This window comes from Pteropus medius, unplaced genomic scaffold, assembly GCF_902729225.1.
Source record: "Pteropus medius unplaced genomic scaffold, Ma_sr-lr_union100, whole genome shotgun sequence".
NCBI classification, from domain to species: Eukaryota; Metazoa; Chordata; class Mammalia; order Chiroptera; family Pteropodidae; genus Pteropus; species Pteropus medius.
In genome coordinates this window covers 790,991-816,420 of record NW_024350319.1, presented here as the reverse complement: position 1 = coordinate 816,420, position 25,430 = coordinate 790,991, and the positions used below count along the sequence as shown (strand labels likewise).

At 36.9% G+C, this 25,430-nt stretch overlaps 1 protein-coding gene across 1 annotated transcript in view; it reads right to left on the bottom strand.

Moving 5' to 3' along the window:
* CACHD1 (cache domain containing 1) overlaps window positions 1–25,430 on the bottom strand; it is a 198,476-nt gene that overhangs the window by 71,115 nt on the left and 101,931 nt on the right. The window contains exons 3-4 of the mRNA XM_039838488.1: window positions 23,171–23,319; window positions 1,683–1,789 (exon numbers count right to left, since the gene is read on the bottom strand). Coding sequence (XP_039694422.1) covers window positions 1,683–1,789; window positions 23,171–23,319 — 256 coding nt within the window. The remainder of the gene's footprint in view (window positions 1–1,682; window positions 1,790–23,170; window positions 23,320–25,430) is intronic.

Below are 25,430 nucleotides of genomic sequence, written 5' to 3'. Positions count from 1 at the left end.
ACTGACATTTTTCTTATTAATTCAGATAGATAGCCCACAAGTTAACATGTATTATAAAAATTTTAACTACACATCAGATTAGATTAGATTGGGTATTTCTGGGACACATTTAAATCTGATCCTGTTCAAAGATTGCTATTTCAACCTTAAGTCTTCGTATCAAGCAACATGTCTTGTTTTACTGTGCAAATTTGAGGCAAAGGGCTAAGTACTAAATTTGGGAACCAGAAGACTCAATTTCCAGCTTTGTGCTCTGTGCCAGCTATGGACACCTCCATAATTCATATGCTCTGCCCATTCCATGCCTTTCTTGAACTTTCTTTGGTTATTTTTTTATGAAAAATATTTTCATTTCACTTCCTTTCTAGCAGTAAACCCCACATGTTCCAGAAGGCCTCCGGATTTTCAGACCAATAAAAAAATGACTGACTCCATTATGTATTGGTCTAGACCAAGGATTCCCAACCCCTGGGGCACACAGCAGGAGGTGAGCGGCGGGTGAGCAAGCGAAGCTTCATCTGTAATTGCAGCCGCTCCCCAGCACTAGCATCATTGCCTCAGCTCCACCTCAGATCATCAGGCATCAGATTCTCATAGAAGCACTGGTCTCTGGTGCCAAAAAGGTTGGGGACCGCTGCTCTAGACAATATGTGTGGCGCAGAGTTAAGCTGAACCATTTAGCCAGTAGCTATAGTTTTATGATCCTTAAGCAACATAAAGCTTTCAGTTCTATCTTTCCAGACCTAAAAGATTGCCTAGTTTGTGTACACAATTCCCAAAGACTACAATTCTTCCCCTGGACTGAGACTGGGTGGAGCTCTAGAAGTAAATACTCTGGTCCTCTGGCTTCTCTCTTGGGTTTTACATGTCTACAAAAGATCTAGAATTTGGGAAATACAGTTCTTCACGTTTAAGGATTATATCCTTCATCTCTCCAGCAACAGAGAAGTCTTAGGACCCGTCTAAACTTCAGATTCTTTCTTGGTAAAAATCCAAGGATTGAGGCCGATAGGTAAAGCCTTTAGGTTCTAGGTCCCATCAATCGACAAGTATATATAACAAGACAAAAGGGTGAGAAATATAAAATATAAACTGGGACTCCAGAGCAAGAAAGTAGAGACACTATATTACTTTGGAGTTTTATTTATATATAAGCTATATACACACAGGTACCCGAGTAGTTACTTCTACTGCACATAACCAAGACAGGGAAGAAAGTTCAACCTTAATGTAAAGCACTACGACACTGTTTACTAGTAGAAAAGCTTCCTCATCATTCTTCCAACCACCCAGCCACCCCTGCCAAAGCAAATAAAAATTATCAAAAGGGAATACAAATAAAATTCAACAACTCCTATTGCAAAGATAACTGGGTCTCTAAAATAACATTTAAAGTAACAAATGTAAAACTCCTAACAAATGAGATAATAGATTGAAGAGCCTAGCAAGGTACTTGACATGTGCAATATCTATAGCTCTAGAGTAAATGCTCGATACATGGCAGCTCAATTTTCTTCTTGCTTTCCCTTTTTTGAGTGTCAACTTTCCAGCAAGAAATAACCAATTTTAAGTATATGACATATGTCTTCAAAAATTAAAAGGAAAATGTCTAAAGGAATACATTTATTCAACTTGAACTTGGTGGAAAAGAGTTGATCTTCATTAAACTAAAGATCACTGACCTGAATTTAAGTCTCGTCCTGGATTGAAGGCCCGGCTATTAACAGTAGTAGAAAGTCGATCACAACTAATTGTTCTAGATACATTGGTATTAAAATTCCCATCGAATCTGAAAGAATAGGCGAGAATTAGCAACAATATTTACTTGGTGGTTACTGAATCGAGAAACATAAACCAACAAATAATAATATTTCATACTGTTTATGAAATAAGTTAGCTCATAAACAAGAAAATCGTTAGATTTTAAATATAAAAACGGTTACTTCAGAAGTGTGAAAAAACCAATATTTGTATCTAGAAGATTTTAAAAATCAAGTTCGATTCTAAAAAGATAAAGAAATAACCATCTATCAAACCAACTTTTCTCCCAATGAATTTGAGTCAGGTACTATTAATAAAACCATGCAGAAAACAGATTTGACAAAATTGAGACTAAAATTTAAAAAATTCAGACCTGAGCTCTGATATTACATATGAAACAATTCTTTAAATTATCGTATCGGAAAATCAATGACCAAGAACGAAAATAGACAGTAGTGAAGGAGAGAGAACAGCAATGGAGCAAGAGAGATCTGGATTTGGATCTCCACTCTTTCGCTGTTAAATACATGTCTTTGGACAATTGTTTAATTTTTCTGAGCCTCTGTTTTCTTATCTGGAAAAAAAAATTATAAAACTTATTTTCCAAGCTGTCAAAAAAACTTATAAATAACGTACCAAAATTATTTTCATGGTCTATGACACACAGCTTACACCTTCTAGACAAGGCCAATGTTTTTTTCTGATTTCCAGTGGTAGTACTAGAGCTTGAACAATGTTAGTACTCTAACAGTTAATCAATAAATATTAATGTAATCGATGATTTATATGCTAGGGCTAACAATAATCTGGAAGAAAATAACAGGAAAATCCACCAACCCATTAGTCACTATGAGTATTTTTTAAAGTGAATTTAATCCATAAGTAGCAAAAGTGAAAAAATTTTGAACTTCTAAGTAACCTATTTAAGATTTCGAACACTGAAAGGACTCATGATGTTTGTAAGAGTTCTCCTACCACAAAAAAATTCAATTTGAAATCAGTTTTTTTTATGCTTGTGTTAAAACATACACCTTAGATGATAAATGCCATTAATAAAATGCCATTACTACAGGTAGAGCAGCTCTATCACCTAGGAGAAACAAGTCTAAAAACCAAGATCCACTTGATTATTCACATGAACTTTGATTATCTGTTCATCGCCATCTCATGATATAAGAGCATCTAAATTGAACTGATTGTATAAGCAAGGGGGCTAGGTTTTCTCGGGGTGTGTGTTAGGTTCCAAAGCAAAAGTAAATAGTTCTGTTTTGAAATGTATCATCTCAAAGAAGGAGGTAACTGAATTTTAAGAGACCTTTAGTCCAGCTTCTAACCCAGTACCGAATTACATCAACATTGCCAACTGTTCCTCCAAGGACACAGTAGCTTTACTAACGTGGTTGCCCTTCCTTGGACCTGCTCCAATTTGTCTAGACGAGAAGACTGCTGCCTCAAAAGCCACAGATGGCGAGAAAAGAGATTAATACATCAGCAGCTGCCTGTGTGCATGCTGGCAAAACAACATAATATCGCTGTCCCTCTTGTTTTAGCACTTGAACATCTGTGAAGCAACCACAGCATTATACAAGTGACCCACTTGCTCTCCATGCTCTAGATGCCACATTAAATCTATTTCTTTACATACTTTTTAATAAGACCAGATAATATTTAGGCTTTGTGTGCTATATAGTCTGTCACAAATACTAAATTCTGTCAGTATAGTGTGGAAGCAGCCAAAAATAGAATTCATAAAAAAAAAAAAAAAAAAAAGAGTGTGGCTGTGTTTCAATAAAACTTTATTTTCAAAAATAGGAGGTAGATCAGACTTGTTTCACCACCCCTGGTCTAGACCAGGGAAGTCCAAGAGAATTCTTTGAGATGATGAAAATGTATCATTTTTACATTGTTCAATATGGTAGCGACATGTGGCTATGGATCATTTGAGATGTGGCTAATGTAAGAGACATTAATTTTTCTATTTTTGTTTAATCTTTTTATTATTTTTTTTTAGGCGAGGCAACCTTTGGTCGACCTCACAGATTGCAAGGACCTTGTCGATTCCTTACTTTTTATTTTTTACACCTATAGCACCTGGTCTTCCTAGGTGGTCTCTCATCTAAGTACTAACGAGGCCCGACTCTGCTTATCTTCCGAGGTCAGAGGAGAGTGGGCTTGCTCAGGGTGGAATGGCCGTAGACTATTTTGTTTAATCTTAATTGAAATGTAAGTAGTCATTGGACGGTGGCTACTTGTCCATATGGGACAGTACACATCTAGAAGGTTCTCTTGATTATTTGCCTAGCCATCCTTCAGGTCTCTTTTCATTTATCACTCCCTCAGAAAGGCCTGTCCCGACTGTGGGTGACTTCACAGTCTATGTCAAGTGTCCCCATCATCTGAGGATGGGCCATAATTTTTAATTTATGGCTTTGTGTATATTTTATGCATGAACTTTTATGGATTAGGCTACATGCATAGACAAGAGCCCCTTGAGGGCAGGCATTGTCTTGTTGATTTTGCTGTATATATAATGCTTAGCATTATTCATATAAATAGCAGCCATTCATATTAACCAATCTTCCATTAACATCCATGTTGCCAATGCCTGCGTCTGTTCTAGGCTCCCCAGAAGGCTCTAGAAGTCCTAGTAAGTGAGGACCATGACTCAGATGAATGGTTCCTAATTACTGAAAGTTTGGCCATATCTGAAACAATCACCTTGGATGCATGTTGGAATGGAGATTTAGTGAGTCTGGGGTGAGACTCAGGAATCTGACTTTGACAGGCTCTCCAGGGATAAGAAGCCCTCCAATCCTGCCATACAGATTCCTTTAGATAGAAAGTCATCCTTGACTTTCTACATAAGCAGAGGTACTTCCCAGTACGCATCAAAGAGACCAAAGACAGAGGATCTTCTGATTTCAATCAAGAGAACAGAGAAATTCTTAGGTATACTTGCAACTCACATCTGAACTTTGTGTACAAATTACAAACCTCTTTTAGACTTACACAGTTCAGAGTTGAGAAAAGTGAAACAGCAAGACAGGGACTTAAGAGAGACTTGAACCCATCACCCAAATCTCTGTCCAAGGATGAGTCACACACCACACTGCTTAATTTAAGTGACACATATGGAAGAACTTGATAAAAGGGGTAGCTCAAGAGTTAGGGAAAATTTCTCCCAGGAAAAATATAAACCTGGAGAGAATCCCTTGATGTCTCCCTTGATGGAACCTCCCTAGCCAAGACCACTGCTATGAGCCCCTCTCCTTGAGAAGGCCGAAGTCCATTTCTGAGCACTCATAGATTCCCTATATTTTTGTGAAATGAAAGCTTGCTTCTGGGGACTGGGGAGACCAGGGAACTACTTTGAGAGTTTTTATTTTTCTCTACTGAAAAGATCTTAGAGATCTAAGAACATTAAAGAAAACGTTTTTATAACAATAATAATAGAAGTGACTCATTGACAAAAGTAGGTGCCCGGTAAACATTTGTCAGTCATGAAAGGTTTCACAATGTAGTTCTTGTCATCAATAACCTACCCTACCTTTCTGCCCTACTATCTCCCAAACTATAGTTCTAACCAGACCAGTCCCTCAACTGTTGGATCCCAACTGTGATGCTCTCCAGTGTCCAATGCACCAATTCTACAAAGCCCAGCTCTTCTCATCCTCCTCTCTGAAATGTCTCCTGTTAGTCTCAGCCTATGATGAGCCCTTCCTTTTCTAAAATGACCAATGCCATTCCCCACCATAATCTCATGCTTGTGTCACTTTTCCTAATTTTTTAGATTGCTTTGAAATCAGGCTTAATATAGTGTCATCATATTAGACACGGATTGACTGATTTTAGATTCTGTTTATATCAACAAAATACTAATCAATAAAAATTTAAAAATAAGATTATAAATAATGAGCAAATTATCTTACTTATTTTGTCTTCTCCATGAGGGGTGAGATGCCAAGTGATCTTGTTAGGAAAGTCTTATTGTTTAAACCCTAACACACAGCACTTGAACTCCCAATTGTCTCTAAAACCTTTCATATTTTTGAGAAGTCTTAGTTCCCCCGATGAGACTGTAAGTTACTTGAGGGTTTATATTTCTTTCAAGTCCTGCACATTCTAGTACATAAATTCTCTTTGGGGACTAACGACTGGAAGGGCAGAGAGCTAAGTTACTGGAAGGCTCTGGATATTTTATTCAATCGTTTTCATTGAACATCTATGATGAACAAGGCTTTGCCACTCTGGCAAAACATGATTATGTCATTGTCAGGAGCATGGGCTTGGAGTTTGGGTTAAAATTGCTTATTGCTATATAACTCTTGCACATAACTTACATTTTCTAAGCCTCTGTTTTTCTCATCTATAAAACGGTGATAATAGTACCTATTTCATAAGGTAATGTTAAGACTTAAATCAGAAAATGGTTCCTAAAGGCCTAATACATAGTATTTCATAAATAGTAAGTAGTATTGGATATATTAGTAATGATAAAAGTTAACAGCTACTAAGTACTTACCATACATCAAGCATATTTCAATGGATTTACATGGATGAACTCATCTAATCATCTCATACCCTGAGGGAAATACTGTTATTATCTGCATTTTAAGACCAGAATATTGAGACACAAAAATTTTAAATTAAGAAGCCCCAGGTTTACAGCTGGGAATTAGCAGAACCAAGAGGTGAACATATATTCGAGGTCTCATTCATAATGAACATATTACAGTAAGTGACAACTGTCTCACAGTAGTCTCAACTGTCTTGAGTTCCCTCACAAGTGCTGAAACTCAGCCACGGAGCACACACTCCTCAGCTGACTTAACATGAAATGCCTAGAAATAAACCTCACTCTGATTCTATTTCTGCATACGTTACTGATGTGCCAGACAGGTAGGGAAGCAGGTGCTTAACACATACAGAAGAACAGTGTGTTTCAAGATGGTGAGCCAGCTAGGAGAAATAATTACAAGAGCGAAAACTCTGTGATTATCTCTCCACCTTTCACTCTCCATATTCACTACAGCCTGCTTCTCTTCTGGACTCTGGACTGTTCATGGATTTCAAACATAGAAGTAAAATTTGCTTAGCCTTCCTTGTTTCATTAACTACCTCTGGGCACTAGAGGAACTGGCTGCCTTGCTGAAGACAGGAACGTGTTGTACGAACGTGTGCCTTTCCTTTCAGATAATGATTTATAAAAAGAAACATGCCATTCACCCTGATTTGGAGACTGTGAGAAATGTAAAGTTCATCTTTACTTTATCAAAATACATCAGTTACTCTTAAGAGTTACCTAAAAGATTTTTCACTGAGAAGTATATTAGCTGCCAGTCACATTTACATAATTCCAGGTTTATGGAAAAGTCAAGAACTGGTATAATAATATATTTTCATATAAAATGAAGAGGCAATTCAAATTATATCTGTGTTTTAAAAAAGTAATAATAAGAGAATAATCATATCTAAATCTCTTGTAGACCCTTCACTTTTTAAAAAAAGATATGGGATTATGATTGCTTTCTATTCTTATTTTCATAAGATAAAATTCAGTTTCAAGACAAATAACTCCATCTTTCCCAGCCCCTTAAGTTAAAAAAAAACAAAAATAAAAAATTTCCTTCTGGATTTACTTTCATGAACAACTGATCGAAACTGCATCCCGAGGGAGAAAACAGAACTGTGACTCCCACTTTGATCTCTTCCCCATGGAGAAATTCACTCCCTGCCTGGCTTGCATGATGTTCATTTGATTGACGTTTGCTCTGATGTGCAAACTGCTTTGAACTTCAGACATTTAATTCCCATCAGGCTGCAGTCATTTTTATTCTCCTTCAACAGGATTTACAAGCAGGAGATCAGCAAATGTAGAAGATAAAATAAATTTGCAGAAGCTTTGAATCTTACATCAAAACAGTGTTCAAGTGAGTTCCAATTGGATTTCATTCAGCCTCGATTCACAGTGTAAATCAACTTTTCAGTAGAGTCCCAGTTTAGAAAGAAAAAGACATAAAGAAGAGAGACACATACACCAGTTGGGGTTTACTTCCTCACTCTGTTTCTTGGTCTTTGTTTAAATTTTCTATGGATGGTGATTTGCCAGGCAAATCACTCAGAAGCCTGGTTTTCCCTCAACATTTCCAGTGAAGGCTGCCTGATTTATCATATAGCACACAAAAACCACACCCACAGTTCCAAGGGCGGCAGGGAAATGTGGTATTATTCAGACACATTTTAAGGTAATATTTTAAAAAGCAAATCCTTGTGGATATCCCAGAAGCGCAAGGCTTAAACTGATAGTTGAGTCCATAAACAATGCCAATATGGTGACAGCTGATGCAGTAGTGAATATTTTTTACTTGTTTCCTTGTTTTTGATCACTGCTAAAATGCTGCGATAGGTGCAAAAGTTAAAAAAAACAAAAACAAAAACCCACCATTTTTTTCTGGAATCAAACCTGGTACCAGATCAGAAGCTGATGTGGAGCATATACTGTGAGGCTTCTGACAGTTTCCAACACAAGGCAGCATCTTGCTTCCAATGCTGCTGAACTACCAGGTTCCATTTTAAAAATAGCACACGTTTCTGGGACGCAAAGGAGGCAATGCCCCCTAACCAGTAGCCACAGGAGCTCGTAAAAGATGATCTGGACCTGAGAAACACTCAAGCCTACCAGACCTTCCAGTTCTAGTAGCAGCCCGACAGTGTCTGGGTTACAATGATATGACAGGGAGACATATCACTTCACCTCCATTCAACCAGGTTCCTGCTCATTCTTTCTGGGAAGTGTCTGTTCTCCAAATATTTGAGCAACACCAGTTGAAAAGAATTAAACAAGAACCCCCTTATCTTCCACTTAACCACCCATGAGAATAAAGTTAAACAAAGAAAGAGCTAAGATAAAAATCAAACATCTGTACTGGCAAATATTTAAACTCTGTTTGAATGGTGGAGGAAGGGGTAAGAGTGGAATCACTTCAAAAAGGAACTATCACATTCATAAAGTAAATGATATTTGAATCCCCGCCCCCCAAACCCCGCCAACTGTGTTTACTTATTCAAACACCTAAATTAATGGGCAAACTGAAAAGCTGTCAAATAACACGTAATCATGTTCCAAGAAATGGTTTTTCCTTCCATCTCCACAGAGATTGGAGAGATAAGCCACATTCTTTTTGTTCTTATCAGTAAGGAGGATTAAACCTTCAGGGTTCAGCAACTCAACCAGAGTAGAAACAAGGGCTGCTTTCAAATGCCCTTGGAAGGTAAGGCTTTCAGAGTAATAAAGCATCTCTCTCCATTAAAATCTAAGTATCATGTAAACCAGCCATATTTCTCCTTCACCATTTGTCCATCCCCAACAGATCACTGAGAGAAGGCCCTGCTGTGATCTTGTGTCTCACGTCTAGATTCCAAGTGGCAGCATTATTGATTTAGTCTGCTTTCTCTCACAAGCTTGGGAGATCACACAGGTGATATCCAGGGGAACTGCAAGTAGATTCACAACCACGTTAAACATTTATCCTTATCTTCCTCATCACCAGGTTGGGGCAGGGGTGCATAAAGAATAAGAAAGAAGGGTATCTAGGAAAATAAAGGCGAGAACAGGCAGGTGGACAGAGGCCTGGTGGGATCCACAGGCTTCCTTTGTGCTCTTCTGTAGCCCTTGGCCATCCTGCCAATGGACCTCTAATAAAGACTTAACACACTTTACAGTTATTTACTTATATACATTTCTCCCTTGTTAGCTGATATGAAGAGAGATATCTTCTCCTGTGTTTATCCCCAAGGCATAGCCCTATAAAGTGTAAAAGTTCAGTAAATGTCTGCTGAATGAATAAATGCAGAAAATATGAGAGGCTGAGACTTTCCAAGACTAGACACTAAAGACTGTAAATTCATGTGATTTCTTCCTGCACATATACTGAGTAGTTAGTAAATAGCAGAAAACTGTGAGTGGTATAACACAAACACCAAGGAGAAGCACTAATAACATCAGAGTTAGCAGATGACCTTGAAGATGAACTAGTTCAATCTCTCACGCACGTATGCAGAGGGAAGAAACCTGTCCGAATCTCCCTGTTCCATAAAAGAAACATGGGATACTTATTGCTAATGTGTCCTCAAAAAGAATTACTGACCCAATATTAAAAAGTAAATAAAACTATGAGATACATCCTCCCGAAAGACATTATAGACAGAATGCCTTTAAAATCTTGGCCTTCTTTGAAAACACTTTTGATATTTTTGCACAAGAAAACACTTAAAACACTAACGGGAAGTTTCTGGTCTATTTCTTAAGGCTAGCAGTATCTTTTAGAGGCCAGATTTTTTAAGAAGGAAGGGAAGTAGGAAGGTAGGGACAGAGGGAGGAAGGAAGGGAGGAAATCACAAGACTTCTCATTAAATCCATAAAAGGCCACTGCTGAAATTCAATATTCTAAGTTGAGTGGCAGGTCAATTTAGATGCTTCAGAGGGCCACACCATAGCCTCAAGTGAAATTCTAAGTAGGAATACATAGTTCAGCAGTTCAAGAGGCAGGTAAGCCATTCCAATTTTTCCACTGGTCAAAAAATTTTATCATTAAAATAAAAAATGATTTGGAATCAGGAAACCTAGGTTCCAGCCCAGCAGCCTTGAGCCCTGACACAATCCCTCTGAGCTACTTCCTCATGAGCGGTGGAGGTGAGGAGAGGACGGTATTGACTCCAGCACGGCTGTTTAGAGGATCAGATGAAGAATCCAGTCTGAGTAAGATAATGTTTACGGAAAAGCCTAAGAAATTATTTTACTGAAGTATAAACATATGTAACTCTTTTACATAAGTTAAATAATGTAACTGAGTAAGCCTTCTGAAATGTAAAGCGTTCTGTAAAATCTTTGTTGAATTTTGAGCTTAACTCAAGTCCTTCTGGCATCAATAGCCATGAAGGCTGTATCTGTAACATTCTGCCTCCCTGCAGGTAATTATAATTTTTAAAGGGACTGAAGATGCAAGTTTGAGATAAGGCAGGGAGAATGACTTGAAAGACTAAGGTTCAGCACACAGTACTTTAAGGGCAAAAACACAAAACACGCCTTCCTGGGGAATGAACAGGACCTGCAATAAAATTAAATTCAGTTGTCAAGGACCAAGCTTGTCACGTTATTTGACCTTGTGACACCGAAAGAAGAAAAGGACAAGAGTCATAAGTGCAAAAGCATCTGGCTAAGTCACAGTGCTTTATTTTTCATAAGAACAGTAATAATAAAAAGTAAAATGTATACAGGGTTAAACATTTTACGCAATTTTTTTTCATGTGCTCTATCTTAAAATAGGGCTAAGAAAAAATAGGAGTTGCCCACATGTAGGTCAGCTATGTCTTAAAATATGATTTTATACAAAATCATTTGTACATTACCATGTTAAAATTATACATTTCAACTTTGCCCTTTCTCCTGATCTACCATGTATATAACATGGTTATGGGGGCGAAAATATTTGTGGGATGAAAATAAAATGATGCTATAGCAATAGTATTAACTGCTTGCCAAACACCTCCCAAGAATGCTCCACATGCAATTCAAAATTAAAATCAGCATATTTTTACCGAATTCACCATCTTCCTCTTAAAAATCTTCCTTTGCTCCGATTTTCGCTCTTTAGTTAATAGATTCCTATCCTGAGATACTCAATTTAAAATTCAGACTCATTTTTTAAAATCTTCCTTCCCATCCAAAACTCCAGTAAAAACTAGTTGGCAGATTCTACGTAATCCATCACCATCCTGGATGTCTTTCGCTTTCTTATAATCCTCTCTTGAGGTGTCGTTACTTTTCCCTTGGGTTATTAGGATGGCCCAACTTGACAAGCAACATGCCTTTCCAACACAATTTATCCTTCAGTTGCCAACAAATTAGCCTGCCCAAATCACAGACCTTGCTTTAAACCTACTGCTTACCAAGAGGTGTGTCAAGTCAGTCAAGGACTGTGAGCTCACCACAGTACATCTCTTATCTACCACTCCAGTTGTCTTCCACCTCACCACACTCAATGTTTTATGGATGCTTGCTGTTTTTCTGGCCGGAAGCATCCTTCCTCCACATCTATCTGCAGAAGTTCCACTTTTCAGGGCCTCAACTGCTACTTTTCCACCAAGCCAGAGTGCTTAGAAGCCTCTGCTCATAATCTTTCTCCTCTAAAAGACTCTTTGGACTTCTTCCATGATGCTTGACACAGTCTGCCTTAGCTCACTCTACACATATTGTGTGAGCTCCTGAAGGCAGAGTGTTTTATTCATCCTTGTCTATCAGACAGTATCTAGCACAATGTCTTGTGCATTAACTGCCTTGAACATGACACAGACGAGTTGAGTTAAAATGATACACAATGGTACAGTGGTCCCCCCTTATCCATAATTCCACTTTCCGTGGTTTCTGTTACCTGTGGTCAACCAAAGTCTGAAAATACTAAATGGAAAATTCCAACTCAATAAATAATTCGTAAGTTTTAAATTCCATGCTGTTCTGAGTACCAGGATAAAATCATGTGTCTTCCTCTCTCTTTCCCACCTGGTACTGTAAATCATCTCTTTGTCCAGCATATCCATGCTGTATACGCTCCCGCTTCTTAGTCACTTAGTAGCCATGTTAGTTATCAGATCAACTGTCTCAGTAACACAGTGCTTGTGTTCAGGTAGCCCTTATTTTACTTAATAATGGCCCAAAGCACAAGAGTAGTGACGATGGCAATCTGGATATGCCAAAGAGAAGCCGAAAAGTGCTTCCTTTGAGTGAAAAAGTGAAAGCTCTTGACTTAATAAGGAAAGAAAAACATTGCATGCTGAGAGGTCGTTAAGATCTATGGTAAGAATGAAAGTTCTATCTGCAAAATTGTGAAGAGGGGGAAAAAAATCTGTGTTACTTTTGCTGTCATACCTCAAAGTGCAAAAGTTACAACTACAGTGCATGATAAGTGATTAGTTAAGATAAAAAAAAAACATTAAATTTGTGGGTGGAAGAGATGAATAGAAAACGTGTTCTGACTGATGGCAATGTGTTGTACCAGAAAACATTGGGCCTATACATTACTTCAGCAAGGGATCTCCTGAAATGAGTGACCACATTCATTCATGTAATTATTATATTGTTATAATTGTTCTACTCTATTATTAATTATTGTTAATCTCTTAGTGTGCCTTATTTATAAATTAAACTATCGTAAGTATATATGTATAGGAAAAGAGAAATTATGTGTGTATGTGTATGTATGTACGTGTGTGTGTGTGTATTTATGCTGTCTGTATATAGTTAGGGTTCAGTACTATCTTTGGTTTCAGGCACCCACTGCAGGGTCTTGGAATGTATCCCTTGCAGACTACTATATACACAGGTATTTGGAAATTTGTGTTTTTAAATTCACCTTGCATACAATTAATATTATTCATATCCATTATTAGTAAAGACAAAATCTAATAACTGAGATAACTAAATTGGTATTAACTTCAGTTTCCTATTGGGCTTATAACAATGAAATAATACTCAGATGAAAACAATGAAAACAATGGCTATTGTGAATAGGCATAAAAATTCTTGAATTTCTCTCTATAGGTAAAGTAGATCAATAATTCTGACATCATCACTACCAGTCCTCAAAATCTAAAGACAAAATTAGGTTTGCTACCATGAAATAATGCTTTCAGCAAATACTTTTTGAGGATGTGTTCAAGCAAGGTATTAAACACAAAGTTAAATCTGACAGGGTCCTTAAAGTCAAATGTAACTGAGAAGAAGGTTGAGAGGACACACGAAGTGAAAGTATGCCCTAGAAGCTGGTATTAACCACTCTCAGAGCTACTCAGAACCAACCTCAGCCACCTTTAATTCCTCCCTCTTCCAACACCCAACATGGTGGGTGCCAACAGCTAAGTTCAGGGCCCTCTCTTCTTGTCTACAAAACTGAAATCAGATGAGGTGTTTTAGTTGTTATATGGTTGACAAGTAAAACCTCCTTCAAGCTCATGTCTCATTGTTTCATTTCTTTTCTCAGAAATCTTAAATTCTGTCATTCAGTCGACCAATATTTATTGGGTGTCTACTGTGTGTCAGACAGTAAAGATCTGGAAGAGGACATTGTCTTTTACTTCATTTACAGAGCCTGAAGTCTCCTGAAGAAAGTTCAAAGTCTAGCATTTGAGGGTCTCTATGATTTGATATTAATTCAACTTCTCAGCTGCCTCTTCCTTCACTTGCTCTAGACTTCCAATGTATGCTTCAGTCAGTGCTCCTGGCCATTTTCAGCCATGGAGTTTTACATTGACCCATCTCTCCTGGAAACTACTTCCTCTGTATCCTCATATTTTCAAATCTTTTTCCTACTACAACACTCAGCTGAAATGCTTCTCTCATAGACCATTCCATACATAATTATTTTTTAAAAGAATGAATAAATAAATGAGTGATTTAACCTCTGCAGGCCTAGCTGCATACTATCTCTCCCCACTCTCTCACCTCAGGAACTTTCAAAACACATGAAAACAAATTCCATAATGAACTCCAGAATGCCCAAATTTGGGCAGTAGGAGAAGTTGTCTATAATGGCAAATGGCTCCAGTTAAAAATAAACCTAAGAAGGTTGATGGAAATTAATGAATCTTCGGAGTCGGATCTCTGGAGTATAGTTTAAACTGCTCATTTTACAGTTGAGGAAACTGAGGACTAAAGAGGTTAAGTGAACTTCCCACAGCAAAGTGGCAGAGGAGAGGCCCATCCAGTCTTAGTACTACTATATTACTATGATAAAATCTGCATCACTTGAACTCAAAGGAAAACTGTCTTTACTGCTTACAGTTTTTCTTTCTACCATGGTAGAGACTGATTGAAAAAAGAAAAATAAAAAATTAAAAAGAAGCTTGCCTCCTCTTAAAATGAAAGATCATGTATGGGTTCAAATTAAACAAACGAAACCACGAGAGCATGACTTGAAGCTAAACACTTAAAGAGAGCTTAGCACAGGAATTTGAACATTATGGGTCGGAATGTTAACCATCAAATAAATAAATAACTAAATAACCCTCTAAGTAACTTATATCTGGCTCCTATGATGACAATCATAAAGAACTTAAAATGTGAACACAGACATTTGCATAACATCTAAATCATGACACAAAATATACAATCAATTTACATGGAAAAAGAATTATGAAATGCCAAGATTCCTCTCCAGGTAGCCCATTAACATGAGCTTAACTTCATTTTTCATTGAGGTATAATGGATGCATAACATCTTATTAGCTTCCGGTGTAGACATAATGATTTGATATTTGTATACGGTATTGCAAAATGTTCACTACAGTAAGTCTAGGGAACATCTGTCACCATACATAGTTACAAAGATTTTTCTCTTGTGATAAGGACTTTTAAGATCCAATCTCTTAGCAACTCTCAGATATGCAATATAGTATCATTAACTATAGTCCCCATGCTGTATATTACATCCCTATGACTTATTTTGCAACTGTCATTCTGTACCTTTTGACTCCCTTTACCTATTTTGCAGCTCGTCACCTCCAACTTGGTTTTTGTTTTTGCTTTTTTTAAAAAAAGATTCCACATTTTAGTGAGATCCCATGGTATTTCTCTTTCTCTGATTTATTTCACTTAGTGTAATGCCCTCAAAGTCCAATCATGTTGTGGCAAATGGCAACATTTCATTCCTTTTTATGTCTGAATAACATTCCACTGTATATATACATACCACAACTTCTTTATCCATTCATCCACTGATAAATATTTAGGTTGTTTCCATTACTTGGCTATTGTAAATAATGCTGCAATGAACATGAGGGTACAGATATATTTTCAAATTCGTGTTTTTGCTTCCTTTAGATAAATACCCAAAAGTGGAACTGTTGGATCATATGGTAATTCATTTTCTGAAGAACATCCACACTGTTTTCCACAGTGGCTCTATCAATTTACATCCCTACCAACGGTGTACAAAAGTTCCCTTTTCTCCGCATCCTCTCCAACACTTGTTATTCGTGTCTTTTTGATAACAGCCATTCTAATAGGTATAAGATGGTATCTCATTGTGGCATTAATTCGCATTTCCCTGATGATCAGTAATGTTGAGTATCTTTCATGTACCTGTTGGCCATCTGTGTATCTTCAGAAAATATTTATTTAGATCCTCTGTCCTTTTCTTTTTTTGGATTTTTGTTTAATTGCTACTGAGTTGTGTGAGTTCCTTTATATTTTGGATATTCGTCCCTTGTCAGATGCAGGATTTGCAAATATTTTCTCCCATTCAGTAGGTTGCCTTTTCATTTTGTTGATGATTTCCTTTGCTGTGTAGAAGATTTTTAGTTTGAGGTAGCCTCCCTTATTAATTTTTGCTTTTGGAGTCATATGAAAAAATCATGGTCAAGACTGATGTCATGGAGCTTACCACTTATGTTTTCTTCTAGGAGTCTTACGGTTTCAGGTCATATATTCACATCTTTAATCCATTTTGAGTTTATTTTTGTATGTAGTGTAAGATGGTGGTCCACTTTTCCATTTATTTGTGCCTTCCTCATCATATATTCTTGGTTCTTTTGTTGTAAATTCATTGACCATATATGTGTGGGTTTATTTCTGGGCTCTATTCTGTTCTGTTGATCTATGTGTCTGTTTTTATGTCAATACTATACTGTTTTGGTTACTATAGCTTTGTAATATAGTTTAAAATCAGGGAGTGGATACCACTAGCTCTGAAAGCTCCAAGGAACGAGAGTCTAGCATCCTCCAGTCTAAATGTGAGGGTTAACAAGTTTAATTTCAATGGTAGGTTTTTGTAGCCCAATTTTCTGTCCTTTCTTTGAGAAGGTGTGATGATTAATTTTATGTGTCAATTTCGTTGGGCCACAGTGCCCAAATATCTGGTAAAACACTATCCTGGACGTTTTTGTGAAGGATTTTGGGGGATGAGATCAACGTTTAAATCAGTGGCCTTGTGGGTGGACCTCATCCAATTAGATGAAGGACCTAACATAACAAAGACTGACTTCTGCCAAGCAAGGAATTCTGCCAGCAGACTGAAGCTCTTCCCTAAATCTCCAGCCTGCTGGGCTACCCTGCATATTTTGAACTTGCATCTTCACAATCATGTGAGCCAATACCTGAAAATCAATCCCTCACCCTATTGGTTCTGTTTCTCTGGAGAACTCTGAGTAATAGAGAGGGTTATAACAGTGGCTATTCATGAGAATTGTAATCAGAAGCTTGTGTTCTTCATCAGAATGCATGCTAGTTGCTTTGCCTACAGTATAATACCCCCATCAGGTTGACTGATAAGACCTGGCTCCTAAATCATATAGTTCTAACAGGCACCAGCTGGGGATGCATTACATTTGGGTTCTCAGAAAATGAGACGAGTCCTATGTGAATTCCCCAGTGACTATATCAATCTCAGTCGATGCCCCAACTTAAAGAGCAATTTGTAAAATAGCAGGGATCCAATTTGACAGTAGTTCCAAGAGTTTCTTTATTTTTTGGAGTCAGTGAGGCTTTTAAAGGCTCCCCTGATGAATATTAGAGAAGCCTCTGTAGAGCCAGCCCCAGGTGTCTGGCTTCAGACAGCCTTGGAGACAAGTTGCTTACTTATGTTAGCTCCATCAGAGTATAACTTTGCTCATCACAAACCTTGTCTACATGCTTTCATGCCAGTTCCTACAATGATCAGCCAATTTACAAGCATTAACTGTGTGAGGTTAACAGCACTGAATCCCACTTGGAGACACAAAAGAGAATAAAAATCTAAGTTCATCTTTCCAGTATTTCCTCTCTGTTTTGTTCCTCTCCACTGTTTTCTTATTCTTAAATGACATCAAAAATAAAAAATAAGAACACCACCAGGCAGTAACATCTATAGAAGGGATTGGGGAAGGGAGGAGAGAAGTGAATGAAGAAGTGTGGAAGAGAAAATTACTGACTGGTTTATGTAAAAGCCAAGGGTTAACAGGGCCTATCGACTAAGCAATAGCTTTAGATGTACACAGCAGAACCCCATCTCTGTGGCAAGCCAGGTTTCTGGGATAGACGTTCTTAGTCTTATGCATAAAAGACATATATTCTTTAAATGAGAGAATGAGATTGCACATTGACATTTTCTCAAGTCAAATTTATTAACATTATATAGTCTTTTTACGTCGTGAGTTTCAAATTCACATGCTAATGTGGGACAAGGAGGTGATGAAAGTCAGGGAAATGGGTTGGGCACAATACAGTATAGACTAGTGGGGACTGTGGTGAATGAGAGAATACACGCCCTGTCTACTAAGGGGTGCTGCTCGTCACAAAAGCTATTGCCCAGTGTGAATGCAGACCCAGTATTGCCAGATCTTCTGACTTTAGAGAAGACAGAAATTTGGATTTTTAACATGTGTAATCTCCCAAAATGTAAATGTTGGCAACAGATTTTAAACCTTACCAATTTTAAAACCTTTAAAACATCTTGTGGGGGTCAAGATAAACACATCTGTAGGCCAGATATAATCTGTGAGTATAATTATGTGTTTGCGTGTCTGTGCGTTTCTTGTGGGGGAACCCAGGATCTCGTGCACCCTCATCGGCTGACCCAGTACAACACAGAGGGAGCTGTTAATTAAATTACATGAGTAAATGAACTCATTCTCAAAATTCTGTTATTTTAAGTGATACCACTGAAAATGAGTGTCTTAGACGAGGCCTTAATCTATCTTTTTTTTTTTTTTTCCATCTTAGAGAATTCTTCAGATCACCCCTTCAACAAACAATGACAGAGTGCCTAATGGCTACGCAGGGCCCCGTACAAAATAATTAACTTCTAGGGCTCCTGAGTAAGAATTTTAAGAGTTGACCGGTCTGAGAAGGAAAGTATCAAAATCATCTGAAAAATTGATTTTATGCTGCTTTGCAGGTTCTCTCTGTTGTCATCACAGTATAGCCTTCGGGGGTATATTCTGCAGAATGTTCTATAATAGGATGTTTTAAAGCCCCCCTCTCTTCAGCTCTGGGCATTTTGTTATTTATTTTTTTTTAAATATGCATTATTAAGCCTTAGTGATAAAAACCAGTTTTTGACTATAAATCAGTAAAAATGATATTCTAGGCCTAAAACAAAAGCTGAAAATTAGCCATTGGTTAAAATTACTTATAAAAATATTGTCCTAGTACTAACTTTTCTTTAATACATCAAGAAAAGAAGCAAGGTCAACAGGCCACAGGCACTTAAAATAAGAGTGACAAGTAGCTAGAGTGCCACAGGGCTAGTACTGACTTTTAAATAATGTTTACAGAGCCCATGTATTTAAAAATTGAAATGATCCAGATCTAGGACTGGAGATCCTTTATCTCAAGTCCAATTGCTTATATTTATTCCAATGGATGTATTGATACATATGCATGTGGTGAGATAGAGCATTTACTTCATAGAACTATAAAATCTTACAGTTTAGAAGGACTTTAGCAACAATCTTGAGTCCAATTTTCATAAACTTCATTCACCGCCCTATATATCATCTTCAAAATTTTGGTCACGTTCACTTATTTTCATTTAAATTAAATCGCTTTTTAATTTAGGTAATTTATTTAAAAAAATAAACTACGTTATTGCCATAAGAGAAAAAACAGTATCCCTTGACATAGAGGATAGTACTGAAATACATACTTAACAAACAAAAAATTTATGACCTACAAACATCTCTCTACAATGACTGTCAGGTAAGTACCGTCATTATTCTCATCTCACTGATAAGGAAACTGAGGCTTAGCATCAAGTGACTTCCCGAGGTCAACTTATAAGTGAAAGAGATATGATACAAAACCAAATCTGCCTGGTGTTTTAAAAAAATTATTTTTAGTCATGTACCAAGACTGGAAATCTTCCTTTTCACACTTAACTCCAACACGAACTCCCTAAGATTCAAACTGTAGACATTTTTTGGAGCAACTAGAATATAGGAAAGAGAGAACTAAAAATATGTTCAGTAGAATACCACACAGTTAGAAAATGCAGATAAATGTGTTTTATAAGGAACTGAAATGAAAGCACCTAAGTGTTCTTATCCTGGTTTACCCTAATATTAACTCTTTCCACTTTTGAATCTTCATTAAAAAGGTGAGAGAGTATCGTAATTTTAGAAAGTGTTATTGCTCAGCCAATGGTGAGAAAAGCTTCAGCTCAGAGTTCACTCCAAAAATTCCTACACGCATGTCCCTGGAAAGTTAGCTCAATTCACAGACAAGAAGACTCAGTTAAGAGAAGGGCAGTCATCACTTGCCACTTCCTGCTGCAAACAGGTGTTATCTGTTTAATACCTCTTTAATATGGCACCAGAGGGAATCTGTCATTTGCTCATCTGTACATCTTCTGAGTACTCAACTTTGTAGTCAGAACTTCCATGGGTTTACAAGAATCATCCTAAATGGCAGTTCTCAGCTTTGCCAAGAACTAGTGAGGAGAGAAGACTGCATGTAGCTCCGAGTCCCCATTCAACATTCAATGCAGAAGTCTAACCTCTGAAGGAGGAAAAGCCTCTCATACTAACCTGCATTTTCCCCTCTAGTACAATTAAGGTCTCTTGGATGTTAAACTGACCTAAATGAGAAATTCCGGGAGGGCAGAAATTATATGTTGTGTTTTACTGTATTGAACAAAAGGTAGACTATTAGGTTTTGCCAAATAAAATATCTGGATGGCCATCTCAGACCTCTGCCCTTATCGCCGCATATTAAAAATAGAAATCACTGTCTTTTCTCTAAAACAGTTTAATGTGTGCATGTGTGTATGTATGGATGTATGTATGTATGGCCATTTTCACACATGAGCAAATATTCTTCTGCAGCATGGCTGCACCTTATCATCTTCTATAATATGATGCAATTTCCTTAACTAATCCCCTATTGCTAGAAATTTAGAGTCTTTACAATATTCTCTATTCTCAATGGCATAATTATTTTCTTTACATGTTTATCTTTATGAACGTTATCTGGTTATTTTCTTGTGATATTCCTCCAAATGACCAGATCAAATAGGATGCATTCTTCTAAAGTTCAGAGTCTTTTGTGATGCCATCCACCTAGTATATGTCTCTGCTTTCAGGAACCACAGAATCTCTGCTATGTCACATTTTGCCTTAACTACTAATTATGTTCAGTATTGGCCCCCGCCCGATAATTTTTAAATTTCTCGAGAGTGGACATTCTCTCACTCATCCTCATATTCAAATCAATTCAGATTCCAAAAAATAGTAATTAAACACAATTGCCAGGTGCTGGGGTTATAAATGGATGAGGTGTAATCCCTGCATAGAACAGTAGGGGAGGCAGACTTATCAACAAGTTCTACACTATAAAAAGGTATATAAAACTTTCTAGAGGAACAAAGATGAGGGAGCAATAAACTCTTCTAGGGGCAAAGGGAAATAAGTAGAGAAAAAATAAGAGGTAATAGGAAGCTATGGAGAGAGGCAAATCGTTGAGTTACTTCTTGAACCATTATTAGAGATTCACCAAGTAGGCAGGTAATGGGAAAGAGGAGACAGATGGTGTAGATTCACTAGTAAACACCAATCAATTTAAGCTTTTTGTTTCATCTAGAGCAATAGGTAAACTTTGGAATTCATAAAAATCTCCAACCTTCTGAAACAAGGTTTTTCAACCTCTGCACCACTGACATTTTGAGGCAGACAATTCTTTGTTTTGGGGGGCTCTCTTGTGCATTATAGGGTATGAGCAACATCCTTGACTACTACTCACTAGATGTCAGTAGTAACTGTCTCCACCTTCCAACTTTAGCAACTGAAAATGTTTTCAGGCATTACCAAGTGTCCCTTGTGCAGAAAAAAAATAAAAAAATCACCCCTGGCTGAGAACCACTGTTTTAAACATAATTCTAGCTCTAAGGATTTCTCTCTTACTATACTATCTTTTTCTTTCTGCCCTGAAAATAATTTTGTCTTTTAGTTCAAAACCCAGCTGGATCCTAAATTTATTTTTAGATAGGAGGTAAGTTTGTTAAAAACATTAAGTTACTGATGCCAACTATGTATTAGGCTTTGATTAAACCTAATAAATAAAAAATGAAATATTATTTATGCTATGGCCAGTATGAGAGTATATAACTATTATGGCTAATATTTGTTCAGAACATTGCAGTTTACAAGGTATTTTCACATTTGATTTCACTGAATATTCATGACAGCCTGTGAAGTATTCATTATTGCTCTTACTCTAGAGATGAAGACAGGGTATTTCAAAGACATCAACTAAACAAGCCCATCTGAGTATTACGTGCTATAGGTAGGACTCATTATCCAAATAGTCTCATTCCAAATTGCATACAAATTCCATTTAGTTTAGCAAACAACTAGTATGATCTTCTTTAAGCCACAGATAGGTTTAAGCCAGAGAGAAGGATCACATTAACAACATACAGATGGAGGAATAATGTATCTTAAGAATGCCCTGCTATCTACATAGCCGACCAAGAAACTACTGCAAGTAAAAGCTTGCTTGTGGAATCAAAGCATCATCTAATCACTAAAGAACTATGTTGTGGCCATCCCTGACATAGCCTCAAGAGTACTTATGGAGCAAAAAGAGGAGTGATACATCCTAATTGTGGTAACCTTTACACTCATATAATTTTTAAAGTATGTTAACACCTTTTACTCATTCATTCTAAATAGCCCAACTGGCATAATGAAGATTGTTATCCACTGATAAAAAAAACTGCACATAAAAATACACATTAAGTAACTTGATTTAAATCACAGCTAATTAAAGGCCAAGTCAAACTTAAGGTTCTTTGTACTTCTAGGTGCTTTTTCCACTACAAATAATTTCTAGCATCACATGACCCTCTAACTCGTCTAAATATAAATATCACTAGCCCAATAAACAAAACTATCCTCAACCACACAGATACTAATTTTGTTTCAATATTATCTGAAGCCACATTTCCCTTGGTAGTTCTAAATACAGTATCTAAAGTAAGAAGTGGAAATTTTTGCTGCTCTTATCAAAGACAAAAAGCGCTTTCTTAAATTAGGCAAGTTACCAGAATCAGTGAGATTATCTTATTCAGGATTTACTAGTTGACATATGACAAAAAGTTCAAAATTTTCTAGACTTAGTCAATTCTATACTCAAAAAATATTTGATATTTTTTGAACTTGAATTCCAGCATGACAAAAGGTGAGCAGGGAGGGTCCAGGAATTGTCTGGATATAGAATATTGAGCCATGCTTTTTAAAAAAGTATTTGTCTATGTAATGAAAAAGAGATTATTTAAAATAGGAATACTAGACACTCTGCAATACAGAAATGGGCATTTTGAATATGAATGGAAAGCTATTCAATTCCTGGTTTAATCAATAACAAGAAATTTTAAACTCTTACTCCATCATGGAAGGTGGGATTGTACAGCAGTCTTGAATTGCAGTGAGGGGAGAGGTCAGGTGAGCCGTATAGGATGCTTCTACAACTTGCTTGTTCCGGTTGACCACATCCAGGTAACGGTTGAACTTCTCTCGGATTTTTTTGGCTAGCTGTGGGACGACAGTGAGTAAAATAAGTTGAAAGCCCAAAACAATAACTGCACTTCTGATAAGCTAATTAATTTGTGTCACATACTGCATATATTAAACTTCAAGTAATACAAACAACACACATCCAAGTCTTATTCTCCTGTGCAAATGGAGATTTAAAAAATCGTAAAATGCCCAGAAGTCACAGATAACATCTTCTGTCTTATACAGATGATGATATATTAAGAACTTCTTATGTGTTCAAATTCAAATACAATAGTACTGATCCATAAAATGCCTTGCTAGATACAGAAAAACAAAGTCTACTGATAAGATTGTCAGTATGACAGTGGCAATTACTATGTTACAGAGAAACAATAATGACTGGAAGAATAAAATCTCACTACTCATAGTTACGGATTCACATAGATTTGCATGGGTAAAACACATGAAGGAAGGGAAATGACATTGAGTGTCTCCAGCTACACAACTTCAGGGAACACCATTCACAGCCTTCCATGCGAAGGGCAAATCCCTAGAGTTGCACAATGTAGACATCCACATAAAACAAGGTATGTAATTAGAGATATACGTGTTTGGTCTGTTACACCTTTAAGATGGACAAATGTCTTTATTAACTGTTGTGAACGGAACACTTCATCATAATTTACTTTCATATGGGAATAACAAATGTAAATTGATAAGCATACCGCTTTTCCTCCATTGTTCCCATCAAATATCACAGCTTAATTACAGATAGATCTCCGAGGAAAACAGTGTTGTTTTTCTTTCTCTTAAACAGAATGTTACCCAAATGAAATGACTGATAGAATTATAGCTAATTGGTTTTGTAGAGCTATTCATTATCAGCACACTAGAGGAGAACTAATCATATCCTTTGGGTCATGCAGCTCGCACAATCTCATAGCTTACAGGCTAAGAACACAGAGCCAAATCAAAATGTCTTCATTTGTTATTTTCAAGCCAATTTTAAAATCTGATTCTGTTTCAGTGATATTCGGGAACTTTCAGAGTTTCAATTAAATGTCTGAGGCTCTCGATCTTGTTAAATATTGTACAAACTATAAAGTTTAGAAGAATTTCTGGACATAACAGAATACTAGTGTAATGTTTAATTTGAAAATGGGTTGTCTAAATTCATGTCAGCATTTTCAAAGGAGGAATGTGTGTGTCAAAAATTAAGTCCACCTGTAATTCTACTCCCTGAGTTCTTATTAGAAAAGTATGTTTCTCTTGTTACGCTCTTTGCAATAAAATGTATAGACATGTTGAATTTCCCATCTTAATTTAGATCACTGGTGATTTTGCCCTCCCCGCCCAGGAGATGCTTGGCAAAATCTGGAGGTAATTTTGGTTGTTACGATTTGGTGGAGAGTGCTATTGGCATCTAGTAGGTGGAAGCCAAAATGCTCCCAACACCCTACAATCCACAGGACAGCTCCATAACCACGAATTATACAACCCAAAACGTCAATAGTACCACATTTGAGAAAACCTACTGTAGTGAAAAATCAAAGATAATTATCTCAATTCATAATTCAGCCAATTAGTCTCAAACTGTTCTTCTAGGTTAGTTTTCCATCCATCCAAAATGGTACCTTAAGAAGGAAAAAAAAAAAATCTAAATTTCAATATTTATAAATTTCTACTTTGTTCTTTGGTTTTCCTTTCCTAAAGTTATGTGAAAGAGGCATCATATACACCTATAGTTCTTTAAGATGTAGCCCAAATACAGAGATAGGACTATTCAGTTATTATCAGTAGATGTACTGACATGTTTTTTAAACGTCAGTTTGCACTAATGCAACAATCCTTTTTCCCTAGACTCTCACATTCAGTGGGCAGTTGAGGATGAGAGAGTAATAGGTTCCAGATGAAAACCTAATGTATATTCTCAGTGCTCTGCATTCCCCTCTCATAACACGTATTATACTCTAATGCTATTATCTATTTAACATCTAGTTACCACTCCCCTTGACTGTATGTTCTGTAAGGGCAGGTACTATATGTAAGTTTTTGTTCATCTCTTTATTTTTAGCACGTAGCACATTGCTTGGTATTGCAGGCAGACAAAAAAATGTTTAATGAATAAAGGACAAAAAATTTGAACG